Source organism: Gobio gobio, assembly GCF_949357685.1.
Source record: "Gobio gobio genome assembly, chromosome: 15".
Taxonomy (NCBI): domain Eukaryota; kingdom Metazoa; phylum Chordata; class Actinopteri; order Cypriniformes; family Gobionidae; genus Gobio; species Gobio gobio.
In genome coordinates this window covers 2,338,784-2,357,380 of record NC_137108.1, presented here as the reverse complement: position 1 = coordinate 2,357,380, position 18,597 = coordinate 2,338,784, and the positions used below count along the sequence as shown (strand labels likewise).

The 18,597-nt window shown below is 38.3% G+C and overlaps 1 protein-coding gene across 2 annotated transcripts in view; it reads left to right on the top strand.

Annotated features, from left to right (window-relative positions):
• The first annotated feature begins 4,332 nt into the window (after window positions 1-4,332).
• The window catches only part of mtf1 (metal-regulatory transcription factor 1), a 53,028-nt gene continuing 38,763 nt past the window's right edge, over window positions 4,333-18,597 (top strand). For both annotated transcript variants that reach the window (XR_013817998.1, XM_079836267.1), the window contains exons 1-3: window positions 4,333-4,414; window positions 4,822-4,898; window positions 8,225-8,654. Coding sequence is in view for 1 of the 2 variants with exons in the window: in XM_079836267.1 (XP_079692393.1) it covers window positions 4,876-4,898; window positions 8,225-8,654 (453 nt within the window). In the remaining variant the exon portion in view is untranslated. The remainder of the gene's footprint in view (window positions 4,415-4,821; window positions 4,899-8,224; window positions 8,655-18,597) is intronic.

Below are 18,597 nucleotides of genomic sequence, written 5' to 3'. Positions count from 1 at the left end.
GCGGTTCAGAGTGTTATGAATCAGTGAGTCGATTCAGCAGTTCAGAGCGTTATGAGTCAGTGAGTCGATTCAGCGGTTCAGAGCGTTATGAATCAGTGAGTCGATTCAGCGGTTCAGAGCGGTATGAATCAGTGAGTCGATTCAGCGGTTCAGAGCGTTATGAATCAGTGAGTCGATTCAGCGGTTCAGAGCGGTATAAATCAGTGAGTCGATTCAGCGGTTCAGAGTGTTATGAGTCAGTGAGTCGATTCAGCAGTTCAGAGCGTTATGAATCAGTGAGTCGATTCAGCAGTTCAGAGCGTTATGAGTCAGTGAGTCGATTCAGCAGTTCAGAGCGTTATGAGTCAGTGAGTCGATTCAGCGGTTCAGAGCGTTATGAATCAGTGAGTCGATTCAGCAGTTCAGAGCGTTAAGAGCGTTATGAATCAGTGAGTCGATTCAGCGGTTCAGAGCGGTATGAATCAGTGAGTCGATTCAGCGGTTCAGAGCGTTATGAATCAGTGAGTCGATTCAGCGGTTTAGAGTGTTATGAATCAGTGAGTCGATTCAGCGGTTCAGAGCGTTATGAATCAGTGAGTCGATTCCGCGGTTCAGAGCGTTATGAATCAGTGAGTCGATTCAGCGGTTCAGAGCGTTATGAATCAGTGAGTCGATTCAGTGGTTCAGAGCGTTATGAATCAGTGAGTCGATTCAGCGGTTCAGAGCGTTATGAATCAGTGATTCGATTCATGATTCGGATCGCGTGTCAAACCGCCAAACTGCTGAAATTTGAACTCACTGATTCATAATGCTCTGAACCGCTGAATCGACTCACTGACTCATAACGCTCTGAACTGCTGAATCGACTCACTGACTCAATACTCTGAACCGCTGAATCGACTCACTGATTCATAACGCTTCGAAGCTTCATGAAGCCGTGTTTTGAAATCGTCATCACTATATAAGTCGTTATTTAGGGTTTTTTTGCGCACAGAAACTATTCTCGTCTTCATAAAGTTATTGTAGAGCCGCTGTAGTGAGATGGACTTTGTAACTTTAGTCTTTAGTGTCTTTTAAGGGTCTTGAGAGTGTAAAGTTGAGCCAATGGAGGCCTTTCAGAGCATCAGATTTACACTAAAATATCTTCATTTGTGTCTGAAGATGAACGGAGGTCTGACGGGTGTCCAACCACATGAGGCTCAGTCATTAATGACACAATTTACAGTTTTGGGTGAACTAACCTTTAATAAATAAGAAGCGAATATAGCAGACAATAATCGTGACCTGGAGGCGCCGGAGCGATCACTAGCATTGCTCTTGACATTGTCTCATAAATAAACCCGAAGTGTCACACACACACACACACTCACACACACACACACACACTCACTCACTCAGAATCGCATGTTTCCATCTCGGCCTCTCATATGAGGACATGAACACATGAACGTCATCTCCAGAGCCACTGAGAGTCACTTTATGAGCATTTTACAGTTTCATTTGAGGAAAAACTACCGTCATATCAGAAACACACAGAAACTCACATTCACGGCAACCCGTCAAAATAAAAGTCCGGTGTATCTTGATAAATACATCACTGTTGTACAGTAGACATTTAGATACGTCTCTATTAATAATACTAACACTAATGTAATAACAACAATCAAAACTTTATTTTTTAAGTAATAAATTACAATGTTTCTTCATGTTTTAATTGTAACCGTTTAAAGCTCAGTTGTGCAGCACTTTCTTTGACAAAAAAAGTTTAATTAAATTAAAAGATAAATTAAATTATTGTCTTATGTCTTCATTTGATTACCAGAAAATACATAATTTGTGGGAAATCTTTTCATAGAAATGAAATTAAAAAGAAAAAATAATAATAAGGTTGTTTTATGAATTAAATTAAGTAGCTAGTAGCCTAATATTGGCTAGTAAATATTACAGTAATCAAACATCACAGACGGAGAGCAGCAGCTCTGGCATAATGTCAAGAACACTTCTAGAAATGACTACAGGTTCTCTACAGTTATTGATGTAAACATCCCTAAAGTACCGGAAAACGCTACCGTAACATGAACTTTAGTGCAGACTTTAGTGCAGACTTTAGTGCAGACTTTAGTGCAGACTTTAGTGCAGACTTTAGTGCAGACTTTAGTGCAGACTTTAGTGCAGACTTTAGTGCAGACTTTAGTGCAGACTTTAGTGCAGACTTTAGTGCAGACTTTAGTGCAGACTTTAGTGCAGACTTTAGTGCAGACTTTACATGTTGCATGCACTGAAAGCACAGCATTATTGTTTTGTTGATTTGTTTGTAGTCATCAAAACCGACTCATGGCATCAAAACTAATTGTGTTGTGAGCAAAACTGTTAAATAAGTCCAGATGATGGAGCAGGACAAGTCTTCACTGTTGACTGGAGAGAAATGAGGAAATGAACAACACAGGTCCTTTAGAAGTCACATATATATATAATGCTGAGTCTGCTGTGACTCTCTGGTTTATACACTACCATTCAAAAGTTTTGGGTCAGTAAGAATTTTTTATATTTTTTGGGGGGAAATAACTCAGAAGTGACCATATAATGTTACAAAAGGTTATATTTCAGATAAATGCTGTTCTTTTGAACTTTCTGTCCATCAAAAAATCCTGAAAAATAAAATGTATGATGGTTTTCAACACTGATAATAATCATAACTGTGTGTTGATCATCAGATCCTCATATGAGAATGATCAGTGAAGGGTCATGTGACACTGAAGACTGGAGTAATGATGATAATAAATCACACTTTACTGTATATTCACATAGAGAACACATGATCTACACTGGAGGAATATTACACTGTTTACTGTATTTATATCTGTATTTTTTTTATTTGACTGTATTTTTAATAAATGAAATGCAGCCTTGGTGAACAGAAGAGACTTCTAAAAACATTAAAAAAACGTACAGATCAAAAACACTTAAAAATGTGTGTGTGTGTGTGTGTGTGTGTGTGTGTGTGTGTGTGTGTGTGTGTGTGTGTGTGTGTGTGTGTGTGTGTGTGTGTGTGTGTGTGTATTACTGCTGTCAAATGATTAATCACACCCAAAATATAAGTTTGTATATATATGTGTGTGTGTGTGTGTGTGTGTGTGTGTGTGTGTGTGTGTATTACTGCTGTCAAATGATTAATCACACCCAAAATATAAGTTTGTATATATGTGTGTGTGTGTGTGTGTGTGTGTGTGTGTGTGTGTGTGTGTGTGTGTGTGTGTGTGTGTGTGTGTGTGTGTGTGTGTGTGTGTGTGTGTGTGTGTTGCTATAAATCTCAGACTATTGTTCCTGCCTGTAATTAACAGTCATGACTGAAATCAAGACTAGTGACTATATTATGTTAACCTTATATCATAACTGTATTAATAATTAGTGCTGTATATTTTTGTTCATATAAATGAATGCCTCAAATTACAGCAGAAAGACTCAAATTCACAAAGTCATGCCATTAAATGTGTCACTAAAACCCATCCTCAGTGTGTTTTGTTTTTTCTCATATCATCAGTATATCAACATTACTGGAGAAGCAAAGGAGACATCGATCAAAATGAGTTTATGATTACAACAACAGAAATATCTGTCAATTGTTTCTGAGCCCATTGGCAGATTAATCATACACTAAATACATTTTGATACATTTCTATATTTGTCTTCTCAAGTATTTTTCCCCAGTCACCCCAGTGGAAAACAGTGTCCCAATTTACTTAAACATTTGGAAAACAAGACAGAAATACTGTCATTTAAAAGAGCTTATCTCACATTGTTAAATCTATAAGTGCTGTCAAACGATTAATCACATCTAAAATACATCTTTGTTAATATTGTGTGTGTGTGTGTACTGTGCAATAATATAATGATAATTTACATTATATATACATATAGGCTACCACTAGTTCTGAATAAACACACATTAACTCGAGAAGTGAAATGAATGTAGTTTTGTTTTCTGAGAAACTGATATTGATATATGGAATAAACATCTGTCAGTGGGATATATAAAACATTGATTTCCCTTTGAGTTAAGTTGGGCATTTCTTAATCATAAACCAAATACATACATTTCTATATTTGTCTTCTCAAGTATAGTGACATTTTTCCCCAGTCATCCCAGTGGAAAACAGTGTCCCAATTTAGTGAGAACATCACTGTATAATGTACAGTGTGTGTGTGTGTGTGTGTGTGTGTGTGTGTGTGTGTGTGTGTGTGTGTGTGTGTGTGTGTGTGTGTGTGTGTGTGTGTGTGTGTGTGTGTGTGTGTGTGTGTGTGTGTGTGTGTGTGTGTGTCAGTGATGTGACTCTGAGCTGATCTGGAGTCAGTGTGAGCTGCTGCTCTTCATGATGCTGCCGCTGAGGAATGAACACACACCATTACACAGGCCTCGAGCGTCTCTATAACACTGGTAAATACATTTAATCTGCGCGATGTGAAGCTGGGAACGCTGGTCGTGCTCGTGCTGATGTTTTATCGGCATGTCTTCATATCATTAACGTTACAGAGTCTCTTCAATGCTAACGGGTCGAGTCCGTTAGCATACATCTTATTACTGTACATGTCAGCTGCTTAAACATCACATAGACATCGTCTCCAGAGTATTTTACACTTAAACGGGTTCAAACGACATGTGAAGTGCGCTTTTATCAAACGACAGGGTATAATATTACATATAAACGGCTGTAACGGCGGGCTAATGAAGCTAGCGCCTGTCATTGATGCGACGGTTAGCCTGTTAGCTTCTCTGCTGTCAGTCTGAATAAAACACCAGCGCTTTATTTATTATGTGAGATATGTGCTCCTTAACTATTCCAGGCCTTTTGTCTTGGGGATATTATTCATGTTGATCGGACAGAAGCGGATGAACTAATGACTGGAGCTTCAATACACAGGTGAGCTAATCAGTTAGCACAACTGACATGACAGTTTGTTTTTATGTTTTAATCATGTGTTGATGAATATATCACATTAGTGACTGCCTTTCGTGGAGCTGTGTGTGTGTGTGTGTGTGTGTGTGTGTGTGTGTGTGTGTGTGTGTGTGTGTGTGTGTGTGTGTGTGTGTGTGTGTGTGTGTGTTGGATTGATCAATGCGAACATGTTCGTGCTTGTGATTGTCATCAATGTCACAGTGAATATGGAAACTTCTAGAAAGTGTCCAGAATGACAGAAGCAGGACTTATTGTGTTCATATTATGAGGGTTTGTGAAGGTATGAGAAAGGGTCAGCTCCCTTCCTAGACAGCACAATAATCTAGTCAGCTGTTATCTAGACTGTGTTTTGTATCATTATGCATCGTACTAACTAAACTGCTTTCCTAGACAGCATTAATGGCCATTATAAGTAACCCTAGATAGCTTCATAATCTCAAAACATAAGTGTCAAAGTGCTGACTAGCTAGTGTTGTGACAGCCATTGTGTCTGGATTGTTGTGTTCTAGTCAGGTCATTGTGTGTGTGTGTGTGTGTGTGTGTGTGTGTGTGTGTGTGTGTGTGTGTGTGTGTGTGCTATAGTCACTTGGAAACAGGTTTCGGTTTACAGAAGCACCTTTACCCTGATTGTTTAGTAGTTTATCCAAAAATAGTTTCCCTGCATTGTCCTACTTTACTTTTTTCTGTGTTTTCCAACACATTATGTTGTTGTTTTATTACAATACCATTTATTACAACCAAACTGTGCAATTTTGTTGCGGATATGTATATTTGAAAGTGCTTACAATGATTTATATGTACCTAAAGTTACAAATTAGCATTTTTAACACACAAGTGTGTGCTTTGGTTCAGGCTGGGCATTATAATCATAATGATTAATTTAATGATTCAGTGTTTTTGAACGAATCTCTTGAATTAATGACTCGCGCATTACTGGATAAATCAGCATTTTTTAACAAATCTAGAGTGAATGATTCAATGACTCACTCATAAAGACTTGTTTCATTACTGGATGAATCAGTGTTTTTGAACGAATCTCTTGAATGAATGAATCAATGACTCACTCAATGACTTCACTTGTTTCATTTCTGGATGAATCAGTGTTTTTTAACAAATCTCGAGTGAATGATTCAATGACTCACTCATAAAGACTCACTTGTTTAATTACTGGATGAATCAGTGTTTTTGAACGAATCACTTGAGTGAATGATTCAATGACTCACTCATGAAGACTTCACTTGTTTCATTACTGGATGAATCAGTGTTTTTGAACGAATCTCTTAAGCGAATGATTCAATGACTCACTCATGAAGACTTCACTTGTTTCATTTCTGGATGAATCAGCGTTTTTTAACAAATCTCGAGTGAATGATTCAATGACTCACTCATAAAGACTCACTTGTTTCATTACTGGATGAATCAGTGTTTTTGAACGAATCTCTTGAGTGAATGATTCAATGACTCACTCAAAGACTCCACTTGTTTCATTACAGGATGAATCAGTGTTTTTGAACGAATCTCTTGAGTGAATGATTCAATGACTCACTCATAAAGACTTCACTTGTTTCATTACTGGATGAATAAGTGTTTTTTAACAAATTTTGAGTGAATGATTCAATGACTCACTCATAAAGGCTTCACTTGTTTCATTACTGGATTAATCAGTGTTTTTGAACAAATCTCTTGAGTGAATGATTCAATGACTCACTCATAAAGGCTTCACTTGTTTCATTACTGGATGAATCAGTGTTTTTGAACGAATCTCTTAAATTAATGATTCAATGACTCACTCATAAAGACTTGTCTCATTACTGGATGAATCAGTGTTTTTGAATAAATCTCTTGAGTGAATGATTCATTGACTCATTCAAAGACTTCACTTGTTTCATTACAGGATGAATCAGTGTTTTTGAACAAATCTCTTCAATGAATGAATCAATGACTCACTCATAAAGACTTGTCTCATTACTGGATGAATCAGTGTTTTTGAATGAATCTCTTGAATCAATGAATCAATGAATCACTCAAAGACTTCACTTGTTTCATTACAGGATGAAGCAGTGTTTTTGAACAAATCTCTTCAATGAATGAATCAATGACTCACTCATAAAGACTTGTCTCATTACTGGATGAATCAGTGTTTTTGAATGAATCTCTTGAATGAATGAATCAATGACTCACTCAAAGACTTGTTTCATTACTGGATGAATCAGTGTTTTTGAACGAATCTCTTGAATGAATGAATCAATGACTCACTCATAAAGACTTGTTTCATTACAGGATGAATCAGTGTTTTTGAACGAATCTCTTGAATTAATGAATCAATGACTCACTCAAAGACTTCACTTGTTTCATTACAGGATGAATCAGTGTTTTTGAATGAATCTCTTGAATGAATGAATCAATGAATCACTCAAAGACTTCACTTGTTTCATTACAGGATGAAGCAGTGTTTTTGAACAAATCTCTTCAATGAATGAATCAATGACTCACTCATAAAGACTTGTCTCATTACTGGATGAATCAGTGTTTTTGAACGAATCTCTTGAGTGAATGATTTAATGACTCACTCATAAAGACTTGTTTCATTACTGGATGAATCAGTGTTTTTGAATGAATCTCTTGAATGAATGAATCAATGACTCACTCAAAGACTTGTTTCATTACTGGATGAATCAGTGTTTTGAACGAATCTCTTGAGTGAATGACTCACTCAAAGACTTCACTTGTTTTATTACAGGATGAATCAGCGTTTTTGAATGAATCTCTTGAATGAATGAATCAATGACTCACTCAAAGACTTGTTTCATTACTGGATGAATCAGTGTTTTTGAACGAATCTCTTGAGTGAATGATTTAATGACTCACTCATAAAGACTTGTTTCATTACTGGATGAATCAGTGTTTTTGAATGAATCTCTTGAATGAATGAATCAATGACTCACTCAAAGACTTGTTTCATTACTGGATGAATCAGTGTTTTTGAACAAATCTCTTGAGTGAATGATTTAATGACTCACTCATAAAAACTTAATTGAAGTTAAAGTCTCAGTCTTTATATCTGGACTATACACTTTTACCCCAGTACTTCTGTGATAATCTGAACTATTATAAGACAGAAATAATGATCCTGTGTGCTTGAAGAGAGGCGAATCACTGTCATCCAGGAATCAGATCATGTGTGTGTTTGACTTGAGTTACTCCTGAGGAAGTGAGTGGTCCGTTCCGTCCATGATTCCAGATGTTCTCAGTCTGAGTAATGAATATTGTGTTCTTTAAACCCGTTCCAGCCGCAACAAAAGCAAGCGTGTGGACACCACCCCAGGACTGAGCTGCTCCATCAGGATCATGGGGGAGAATGGCCCTCTCTCGGAGACAGCCATGCTCTTTGAAGACGAGGAGGAGGACGTGGACAAACTGGGCCGAGACGAGGAAGACGACGACATCATCTCTGGCCCGTCCTCATCCTCGGGCCGGATCTATGACCGCACCACTGTGCTGATCGAGCAGGACCCGATCCGGCTGGACGAGGAGGGCGAGGAGGACGGCATGGCCTTCATGGGCGACCCGGATGGCCTGTCCCAGGGGTACATCCACCACACCATCTCCCCGGACCAGATCCAGTTCATCATCAACCCCGGGTCCACACCCATGCCCCGAAACATCGAGGGCGCCACACTCACACTGCACTCAGAGTGCCCCGAGACCAAACACAGAGAGGTGAGGAACCTTACATGCTCTAGCTCCACATTATAGGCTTAGTTCAGCCAAAACTGTAGATCGATTCATTAATGACTGAGCCTCATGTGGTTGGACACCCGTCAGACCTCCGTTCATCTTCAGACACAAATGAAGATATTTTAGTGTAAATCTGATGCTCTGAAAGGCCTCCATTGGCTCAACTTTACACTCTCAAGACCCTTAAAAGACACTAAAGACTAAAGTTACAAAGTCCATCTCACTACAGCGGCTCTACAATAACTTTATGAAGAGACGAGAATAGTTTCTGTGCGCAAAAAAACCCTAAATAACGACTTATATAGTGATGACGATTTCAAAACACGGCCTCATGAAGCTTCAGAGCGTTATGAATCAGTGAGTCGATTCAGCAGTTCAGAGCGTTATGAATCAGTGAGTCGATTCAGCGGTTCAGAGTGTTATGAGTCAGTGAGTCGATTCAGCGGTTCAGAGTGTTATGAGTCAGCGAGTCGATTCAGCGGTTCAGAGCGTTATGAGTCAGTGAGTCGATTCAGCAGTTCTGAGTGTTATGAGTCAGTGAGTCGATTCAGCAGTTGAGAGTGTTATGAGTCACTGAGTCGATTCAGCAGTTCAGAGTGTTATGAGTCAGTGAGTCGATTCAGCAGTTCAGAGTGTTATGAGTCAGTGAGTCGATTCAGCGGTTCAGAGCATTATGAGTCAGTGAGTCGATTCAGCAGTTCAGAGTGTTATGAGTCAGTGAGTCGATTCAGCAGTTCAGAGTGTTATGAGTCAGTGAGTCGATTCAGCGGTTCAGAGCGTTATGAGTCAGTGAGTCGATTCAGCGGTTCAGAGCGTTATGAGTCAGTGAGTCGATTCAGCAGTGCAGAGCGTTATGAGTCAGTGAGTCGATTCAGCGGTTCAGAGCGTTATGAGTCAGTGAGTTGATTCAGCGGTTCAGAGCGTTATGAGTCAGTGAGTCGATTCAGCGGTTCAGAGCGTTATGAGTCAGTGAGTCGATTCAGCGGTTCAGAGCGTTATGAGTCAGTGAGTCGATTCAGCAGTTCAGTGTTATGAGTCAGTGAGTCGATTCAGCGGTTCAGAGTGTTATGAATCAGTGAGTCGATTCAGCGGTTCAGAGTGTTATGAGTCAGTGAGTCGATTCAGCAGTTCAGTGTTATGAGTCAGTGAGTCGATTCAGCGGTTCAGAGTGTTATGAATCAGTGAGTCGATTCAGCAGTTCAGAGCTTTATGAGTCAGTGAGTCGAATCATGATTTGAATCGCCAAATTTCAGCAGTTTGGAGGTTTGACAGAGAGAGGTGAGGAATCTTTTTACTAGGGATGCACGATATTGGATTTTTGCCGATATCCGATATGCCGATATTTTTCAACTAATTTTGGCTGATACCGATACATGTTTATTTTTTCCCTTTGTTTGGAAACCACCATTTTGAGCAAAAAAAAAGTTTTTTTTCATTCTGGTCTCAGATTTCTGAGGTCTCCTTACTAAAAGGATATTGGTTAAAAATAAATTAATGTTAATAACGTTTTTTAAAATAACAGTATATTAAAAGCGCTGAAAATAACAATAATAAAGTCAGTGATTTTTCACCCCAGACAGATGCAATTGTAACCTAAATATTGTATTTTTGTATTTAATGTTTGTGCACATGTAGTGGGCGTGCCATGGCATCAGTTGAAGCTGTCTTTAGCTTCAGATACATTTTTTTACAATTATTTTAGTGCTCCTTGGATTATTTTTCATCATCAATTTCATAACATTTTATTACAGATTAATAAACTATATGTAAAAGTATTTAATTTACAAGTGCCATGCTTTGACTTCATTACTGCTTTATTTATTCAGATAAAGAAGTAACTTCTATTTATTTGTGTATTCTACTTTTCATTCACTATTACTGTAACAACAGCGCCTCCACTAAATAGGCCATATAACATTCTCCCGGTCGGGCACTAGGACCTGGAGGAGCTTCAGCTGCTGCGCTAGAGAGCGGGGAGACGCGACTGGGCTAGTTTTGGGCTAGTTTTGGGCTTGTTTTGGGCTAGTTTTGGGCTTGTTTTGGGCTAGTTTTGGGCTTGTTTTGGGCTAGTTTTGGGCTTGTTTTGGGCTAGTTTTGGGCTTGTTTTGGGCTAGTTTTGGGCTTGTTTTGGGCTAGTTTTGGGCTTGTTTTGGGCTAGTTTTGGGCTTGTTTTGGGCTAGTTTTGGGCTTGTTTTGGGCTAGTTTTGGGCTTGTTTTGGGCTAGTTTTGGGCTAGTTTTGGGCTAGTTTTGGGCTTGTTTTGGGCTAGTTTTGGGCTTGTTTTGGGCTAGTTTTGGGCTTGTTTTGGGCTAGTTTTGGGCTAGTTTTGGGCTTGTTTTGGGCTTGTTTTGGGCTAGTTTTGGGCTAGTTTTGGGCTTGTTTTGGGCTAGTTTTGGGCTTGTTTTGGGCTAGTTTTGGGCTTGTTTTGGGCTAGTTTTGGGCTAGTTTTGGGCTTGTTTTGGGCTAGTTTTGGGCTAGTTTTGGGCTTGTTTTGGGCTAGTTTTGTTGTGAAAACATGGCAATCCTGCGTTGATTCACAAATTCAAGGCAGCAAACTGTCAATATAAATCACATACATGCACTTGCTTGTTTTCACTTGCAGAATGACACGGCTGACGTGATCTTATCGCTATAGCAGTCCTTGCACATGTGAGTTATTGCAGGCGCATATCAACACGTTATCATATCGGCAAGGCATATCGGCATCATTTTTTCATATCGGCCGATGCCGATTTTTATATTTTAAGCGTTTATCGGCCGATTCCGATGTCGTTGCCGATGCCCTACTTTTTACATGTTTGTCCCATCTGTCTCCAGTGTGTGATGTTCCAGTTCTTCTATATCAGTGTTTCTGAGCTCCTGAAACGCCTCCATCTTGAGTTTTCCACAGGAACCCACACAGGGCTCCAGACTGCGACTAAAACGGTCAAAAATATTAATGTGCGAGTGATATTTTTGCCGAGATCAGACCAGTCTTGTTGTGTGTTGACGTAATAAAATGAGACGACGCGCAGCAAAGTTACAGAGGAAAAAACCTGCTGAGTCGGAGCGCCAAAATACACGTCAGAAACGCACGTCAAAACGGAAAATATCGTGCTTTTTCAAAGCCCTCATCTCTATCAAGCAACAACACTGACGGCCGGAGAGAGAGAGAAAGAGATAGAAAGAGAGATAGAAAGAGAGAGAGAAAGAGAGAGAGAAAGAGAGAGAGAAAGAGAGAGAGAAAGAGAGATAGAGCGACAGAGACGTGTCATGAATGAACATCCAGTACCCTACTCTTCTTGTAAAAGTGCAGGAAGTAGGGCTGTACGATTAATCGAAAAATAACCGAAACATTCAGAACCTCTAACCGACGTATTTTTCCCATGTGGGTTATTTGGGTTTTCGCGTGACTCCGCCCCGTCAGTCACATCAAGTGCAGTTTGCAGACACACACACAGAGAGAAGCAGGAGCAGTTATCTGTGCTTATAGATGCGCAGAATCACTAGAGTAACTGCACGTTTTACACAGTTTATACAGGTCAGCTAATTGCTATAGCCTACGCGCTGACACACACACACACACACAGACGGCGCGCACAAGCCCCGAAGCCGCTTTCACTTTCGTGCTCGTAAAGTTTGTCAAGTAAATGCGTTTAAACGCGACCTCGCGCGCGCCCTGAAGCCAGACTCTTTCACCTGCGTCCTCACAAAGCTTGTCATTTGTATGTGTTTTAAGCCCTGTCAGTTTGAACATTAAAGCGAGTTTCGACCATCAGATGTGTGTTATGTTGAACTAATGCCTGATTTATTGTGACAAACGAACACTCAGACAGAAGCTCGCGCGTCACGTGAAGATCGCGCGCAGAGAGCAGTGTCAACACTGAACTATGACTAAAGTAAAGTCACTAAAGTAGCTTAAACTCAACCGTTATTTTAATACCTTTGAAGTAACTACAAACCACAGCTTCATAATGTATAGAGACGGAATGAGTAATACACACACACAATCACTCTCTCATTAATGCATTCAGATACATGTAATGCAGGCCTACTGTGCTAATGTATCTGCATCTGATGTACAAGCAGAAATCTGCTCCATAGACAATAACTGCTGAAAGAGAACCGTTTCCTTCAAGAGTTTTAAAATCACAAAGAAATGCACTTTCATTAGAAAAAAAAAATCCACCTTTAATAGTAGAAAATATTTACAGTACAAACCTTATCAGTGAACTTACTCAACCTTATGAGGGCAAAAAAAAAGAAGCAAAATAATCGTTCATTAATCGTAATCGAGGTCAAATGTTCAATTAATCGAGGTTTTTATTTTTGGTCAAATCGTTACAGCCCTAGCAGGAAGACTGTGTGGACGTCACTAATCAGTAGCAATTCTCGTTTTTAATTGATACTGATACTTATTCTCAATATATTTTACTCTTATTAAAGTTTTCTGTTTCTGCCTTAACTTCACAGGAATACGCTAAACGTATCACCGACGGGCTATTTTAAATAGTCAATAAAATTCCTTTCTTGCTTTGCATTGTTGACTCTCTTCTCTGAAGGAAAAATAAGATCAGGGATGTTTTTGATCATGCTTATCTGTCCGCAGTGAAGTTTAGCGGATGTGTGTGTGTGTGTGTGTGTGTGTGTGTGTGTGTGTGTGTGTGTGTGTGTGTGTGTGTGTGTGTGTGTGTGTGTGTGTGTGTGTGTGTGTGTGTGTGTGTGTGTGGATATTTTTGAGTGTGTTTGTGATGAGCGGATCATAACATTGTAAATAATTACGGGTGGATGAGAGATAAATAATTAATGTGTGATGTTATTAAAGACACAGAACTCTCATTTCACTGTAAAACACAACGAACGTGCGTCACTCACTTTCAAAACCTGCGTCTATCAGCGAAAACAGATCAAGGATGCGATATGCTTAGAGCGCCTCCTAGTGGACAGAATATATAACACAAAGGAAAAATCCTACATGGGATATTGCTTAACTTCTTAACCCGCACCGGTTCGTGGACGGGGGGGTTGACGGAAGTGGGGGGGTGTGTACTTTTATCTACTTTTGTTTTATACAAAATATTCAATCAACTATCACAAACTATGCATCATTTGAAAGCTAAAACACTCAAGATTCATGTTCTGAACTTGTTTTTGCAATAAATACACCAGAGAGGAAAGGGTTAAATGAAACACTAAAGGACCGGCCATGTAAACATTAGCATAATATTAGCGGTACTCATCTTTCATCTCCTGTCGTTCAGATCAGATCGGACGAATCCAATAAACACCCGCATACATCTCTGTGTAAGAGTCCACTCTTCAAAATGCATCCCACTTTTTAATCCAAAACAACGAAAAAATAGGGAAAAAACTAAAAATCCTCCGTTGTTTGCAAGAGAGTTTTGAGTTAGCGTGATCAATCATGTCCATTTTCAATGAAATATCGATTCTATTCCGTGTCTGGCAAACTCCCCCTGCAAGAATGGCTTCTCCCACGTATTTTAAACCCTCCCTCATCTCTCTCCTTCAATCAGAGACTCTTCTGGGATGCATCATATAGAGGAAGTGCCTTACAGGCTTGGTGAGCTGTCAATCATTGCGCCCATGGTTTTCGTTGGATAAAGGCACTCGGTGCCCAGCCAATGCCTTTCCAACAAAGGTTTGATTGATGGACTTAGTAACCAATCAAAAGGCATTATCTTGCGCAGTTTGCGTAAGTAGGCTTTGGTGAATACTGTTTGTGCGCTGGCTGCGCGTTCTCCATGGCGCAACTGCAGTGGAGCGCGCAGACTCTTACTGACGCTTCCCATCAGCTAAATGAGTTTTTTACACTTTGTAATCTCTGTAAATAGTTGCTTTAGTTTTTCAGTAACTGTTTATCCATTATAATTAGTAGTATATTGCAGTTTATTGCAGATTTATTTGAAGGAAAAACTACTCTTTACAATAGCAAATGTTCTGAAATAAATGGCCTTTTTGAAATGACGCCTAGACTTTTCTTGACATAAAAGCTCACAGAAGCTACATTACTGAGAGAATCATCCTCATATTTGAATCATGACATGATTAGACATTCAGTTTTATATTTAAGTTATTTTCAGGCTCTTAACATTAAATTATAATATTTTTTTCCCTAATTGAAAACAAAAAACAAAAAACGTGAGTCACTTACATGTATATTTACATGTATATTACTCTGTTCCCATATTACTTTGAGTTATTATGACTCTTGGGTAGCAATATTTCAAGTGTCTAGTTTAAAATAAGACCAGGTTTATGAATATAGACCATAGGGTTTAAGAGCTGCAGACATTTTCATTTGGGTATATCGTTTTCAAAAAATTCCACAAAAATGGGGCGCTTGTTAAGAGGTTAAAAATTTAACAGTTTTACCTTAAAAAATATACACTAACTTAATAGAAATGATTCTGATAAGAATTGTCCAACATAGTGATTGGAAATATCAACATGTTTAAAACTTTTTTCTTCAGGTTTGCCAAATTTACCAAATTAACAAAAGGAAGGAAATAAAATAAAGTTAAAATGTGGGAGCGTTTTAGTGAAGTAGTTTAACAGACGAATCAAGTGTTGGTCAGCCTGTGTGATGTGCAGCAGCTGTGAAGCGCTCTATGTGTATGACAATACATTAATAAAGCCTATAGTGTGTGTGTGTGTGTGTGTGTGTGTGTGTGTGTGTGTGTGTGTGTGTGTGTGTGTGTGTGTGTGTGTGTGTGTGTGTGTGTGTGTGTGTGTGTGTGTGTGTGTGTGTGTGTGTGTGTGTGTGTGTGTGTGTGTGTGTGTGTGTGTGTGTGTGTGTGTGTGGTGTTGTTAAAATGTTAAGAGGCGCATAGATTTAAGTTGTTTCAGTTCTACACAGGCAAAAAAGACACACAAAAAATGTTTTGTCTTAATGAGAGAATGGAAGAAGCCAAAAATGAAATTCAGCACCGCCCATATAATTGCACATGAAAAATTAAAATGCGTTTATTCTTTTGTGGCACTTGAAAAAATTATTTGGCGCCTACGTTTTTCCCTTATAGGAGCCGATGGCTGCTTAATTGATATTTTTGTCTGGAGCCCTGCCACACGTCACAATATTCCACTGCACTTTTCCTTCATTTTTAAAAAGTGTTCCCTTCATCTCAGGGCCATGAGACGCTGTGACTTTTCCTAAATAATCTAATCCAAACATGCACAACAAATCTGGGCTTGATTTGGTTGTTCTAAAGGTGTGTAAAAAAATGTTTTACAATTTAAGGTCCTCGGGGTCAGATTGACCCCACATTGAAAATAAAAAAAAATAAAAAATTCACTTTGTTTGTCACAAAAATAAAACAAAATCCAGTATAAATCTGAACATTTCTACATTTAAATCAAGGTCTGGTCCTAGAGCATAAACACAAAGTGGAACGGACTTTCTATCTCATACACACACACACACACATGCGCGCACACACTACAACAGAGAGCATTTTTATAGAAATTGGCAAATACAATCAACAATTCAACTACAATCAACTAATACTAGAGCACAAATGCAACATACATGTACACACACACACACACACACACACACACACAAACACTCACACACACACACACACACACACTCACACACACATGCGCGCACAAACACTCTGCAGTGTGTGACTGCAACAGAGAGCAATTGTATAGAAATTGGCGCATAAAATCAATTAAACTGGCTTAAATCTGAAAAATTGCCTTACATAAATGAAGGACTAATACTAGAGCGCAAATACTAGAACATGAAACAAGCATGTTCACTCACTCACACACACACACACACACACACACACAGGTGTCTGGGGCATTTTTTTGATTTTGGTAATGAATGGAAACATGTAAAAAAAAAAAATATTTATTTATTTATTTATTTATTATTATTTATTTTATTTTTTTGTCAAAAAAATTAAATAAAGCCAGTATAAATCTAAAATTATTTTAATGAGCCAATTTATGGCCTAGGTAAGTAATTGGGCAGTAAATAGGTAAAAAACTACCAAATATCCACAAAAACACAGCATAAATGTAAAGTTGAGAAGGAAATAAAAATAAATTCTATATAGTTTTCCATGTATAAATGTATATTTCCTTATGCAATCGCACTGTACATGTTTGGGGTCACAAATGTGACCAGCTGGACTCTGAGAAGAGGCGTGGGGTGGAGAGTGACATCACACAACCAAAAAAAATAATATTTAATATCTCAAACACAAAAACAGCACAAACACAGTGTTACTTTTGACAGCATATTTTGATTTAGTTTTAGTCCTAGTCTTTTGACTAAAATGCCATTTAGTTTTAGTCATATTTTAGTCTCCTAAAATCTAATGAGTTTAGTTCAATTGTAATACATTAAGCATTTAAGCGTCACATAACCGACTGACACTTGAACTGACATTTTGACATCATTTTGTTTTTGACATTAAAAATACACGAAAGAGCTCAATTCACTTTTTTGTTTGTTTTTTTTAAAAACATCTATATAGTTTTTATAACTTTGTATTTCTGTTTTAGTCAGTAGGCCATATCAGGTTAAGCTAAAGCTTCAAATAAGTTTGTAATTTCAGTTCACATTTATTTAATTTCAAGTAATGAAGATTTTTTTAATGGTTTTAGTGAACTATTATAACCCTGATACTTTATTGAATATGTGTCAAATACTGGTCTTTCCTCCTGAATATGAATTAAATGGGAATTACATTAAATATAGTTTATTGTGTAAGCAAAAACGAATATATAATGCGTGACTTTTAATTATAAACAAGCTCGAAATACACATTGACTCTTTGAAATCTCGCCTCTATTGCAGTTGCAGGAGCTCATTCAAGTTCAGGAGATCAAATATGCATTATTACAACCGTCTAAAACACATTACTATATAAACATGGTAAAGTAAACACTGTCATTATTCATCAGCATTAGTTCATAAACACTTGTTTTCCAGCGGTTAGATCAGTTCAGATCAAATGACCCCATCTCTTCCCTAATCGTCCCTCACTAACATTTTCGTCTCGTTTTTATTTGTTGACGAAAATGACAGTTGATTTTCGTCACAGTTTTTGTCATCCAACACTAGTTTTTATTTAGTTATCGTCTCGTTTTCATCAGTGAAAAAAGGTTGTTGACGAAAATTATTCGTTCATTGCACAAACGTTCATTTTTGCGGCACAAATCAGCACAAACGAATGGCGTAGTTCTGGAGATTATTTCGTTTTATGGGGTTCCGACTTCACAGAGGTGCTATGAGCTGGATCTGTGCTGTGATTCATGATGACGTTCAGCTGTCGTACCGAAAGCCTCACACATGTGATAGATGGACTCTGTTAAACCCACGGATATTATGTGGCATTTCATGCTGAATATGCAAAAACTAAAAATTCAAATATTGTCATAATCTGGTATTTCTCATGTGGAATAGCCACCATGAAGCAGAAATAGAATAATTTGGTTGCAACAAATGGCTCCAGGTGGTTTATTTGCATCACACAGACTTGCAAATCACAGTCTTTACTCTCTATTTTGCCACACACACACACACACACACACACATGGATTGTTTAAATACGGTGAATAAGCTCAATCTGCCGGCTTTAGCTAGCTTGTAGTCTCAATAGGGTGAATTCAGGGCGATTGGGACACTTTTTCCAAATCATCTCAATGGCAGAAAGTGTCCCAATCACCCTGAAATCACTCTATAAATCGCTCAAACTGAGTAAAGAGCGTTTATTACAACTACAAAAAGATCCTTTTTATTCCTGTTTCTATAAAATATGTTCACGCTAATCGTGCCATTCCTGACATTGCAACAGGTGAACATCCTTAACTGGTTTGCATGCAAAAACGCTGAAATATTTGAATTTTTAAGATTTTTCACTGAGTTTTTGAATATAAAATATTAATATATATGCCAAGGTTCTTAAGTT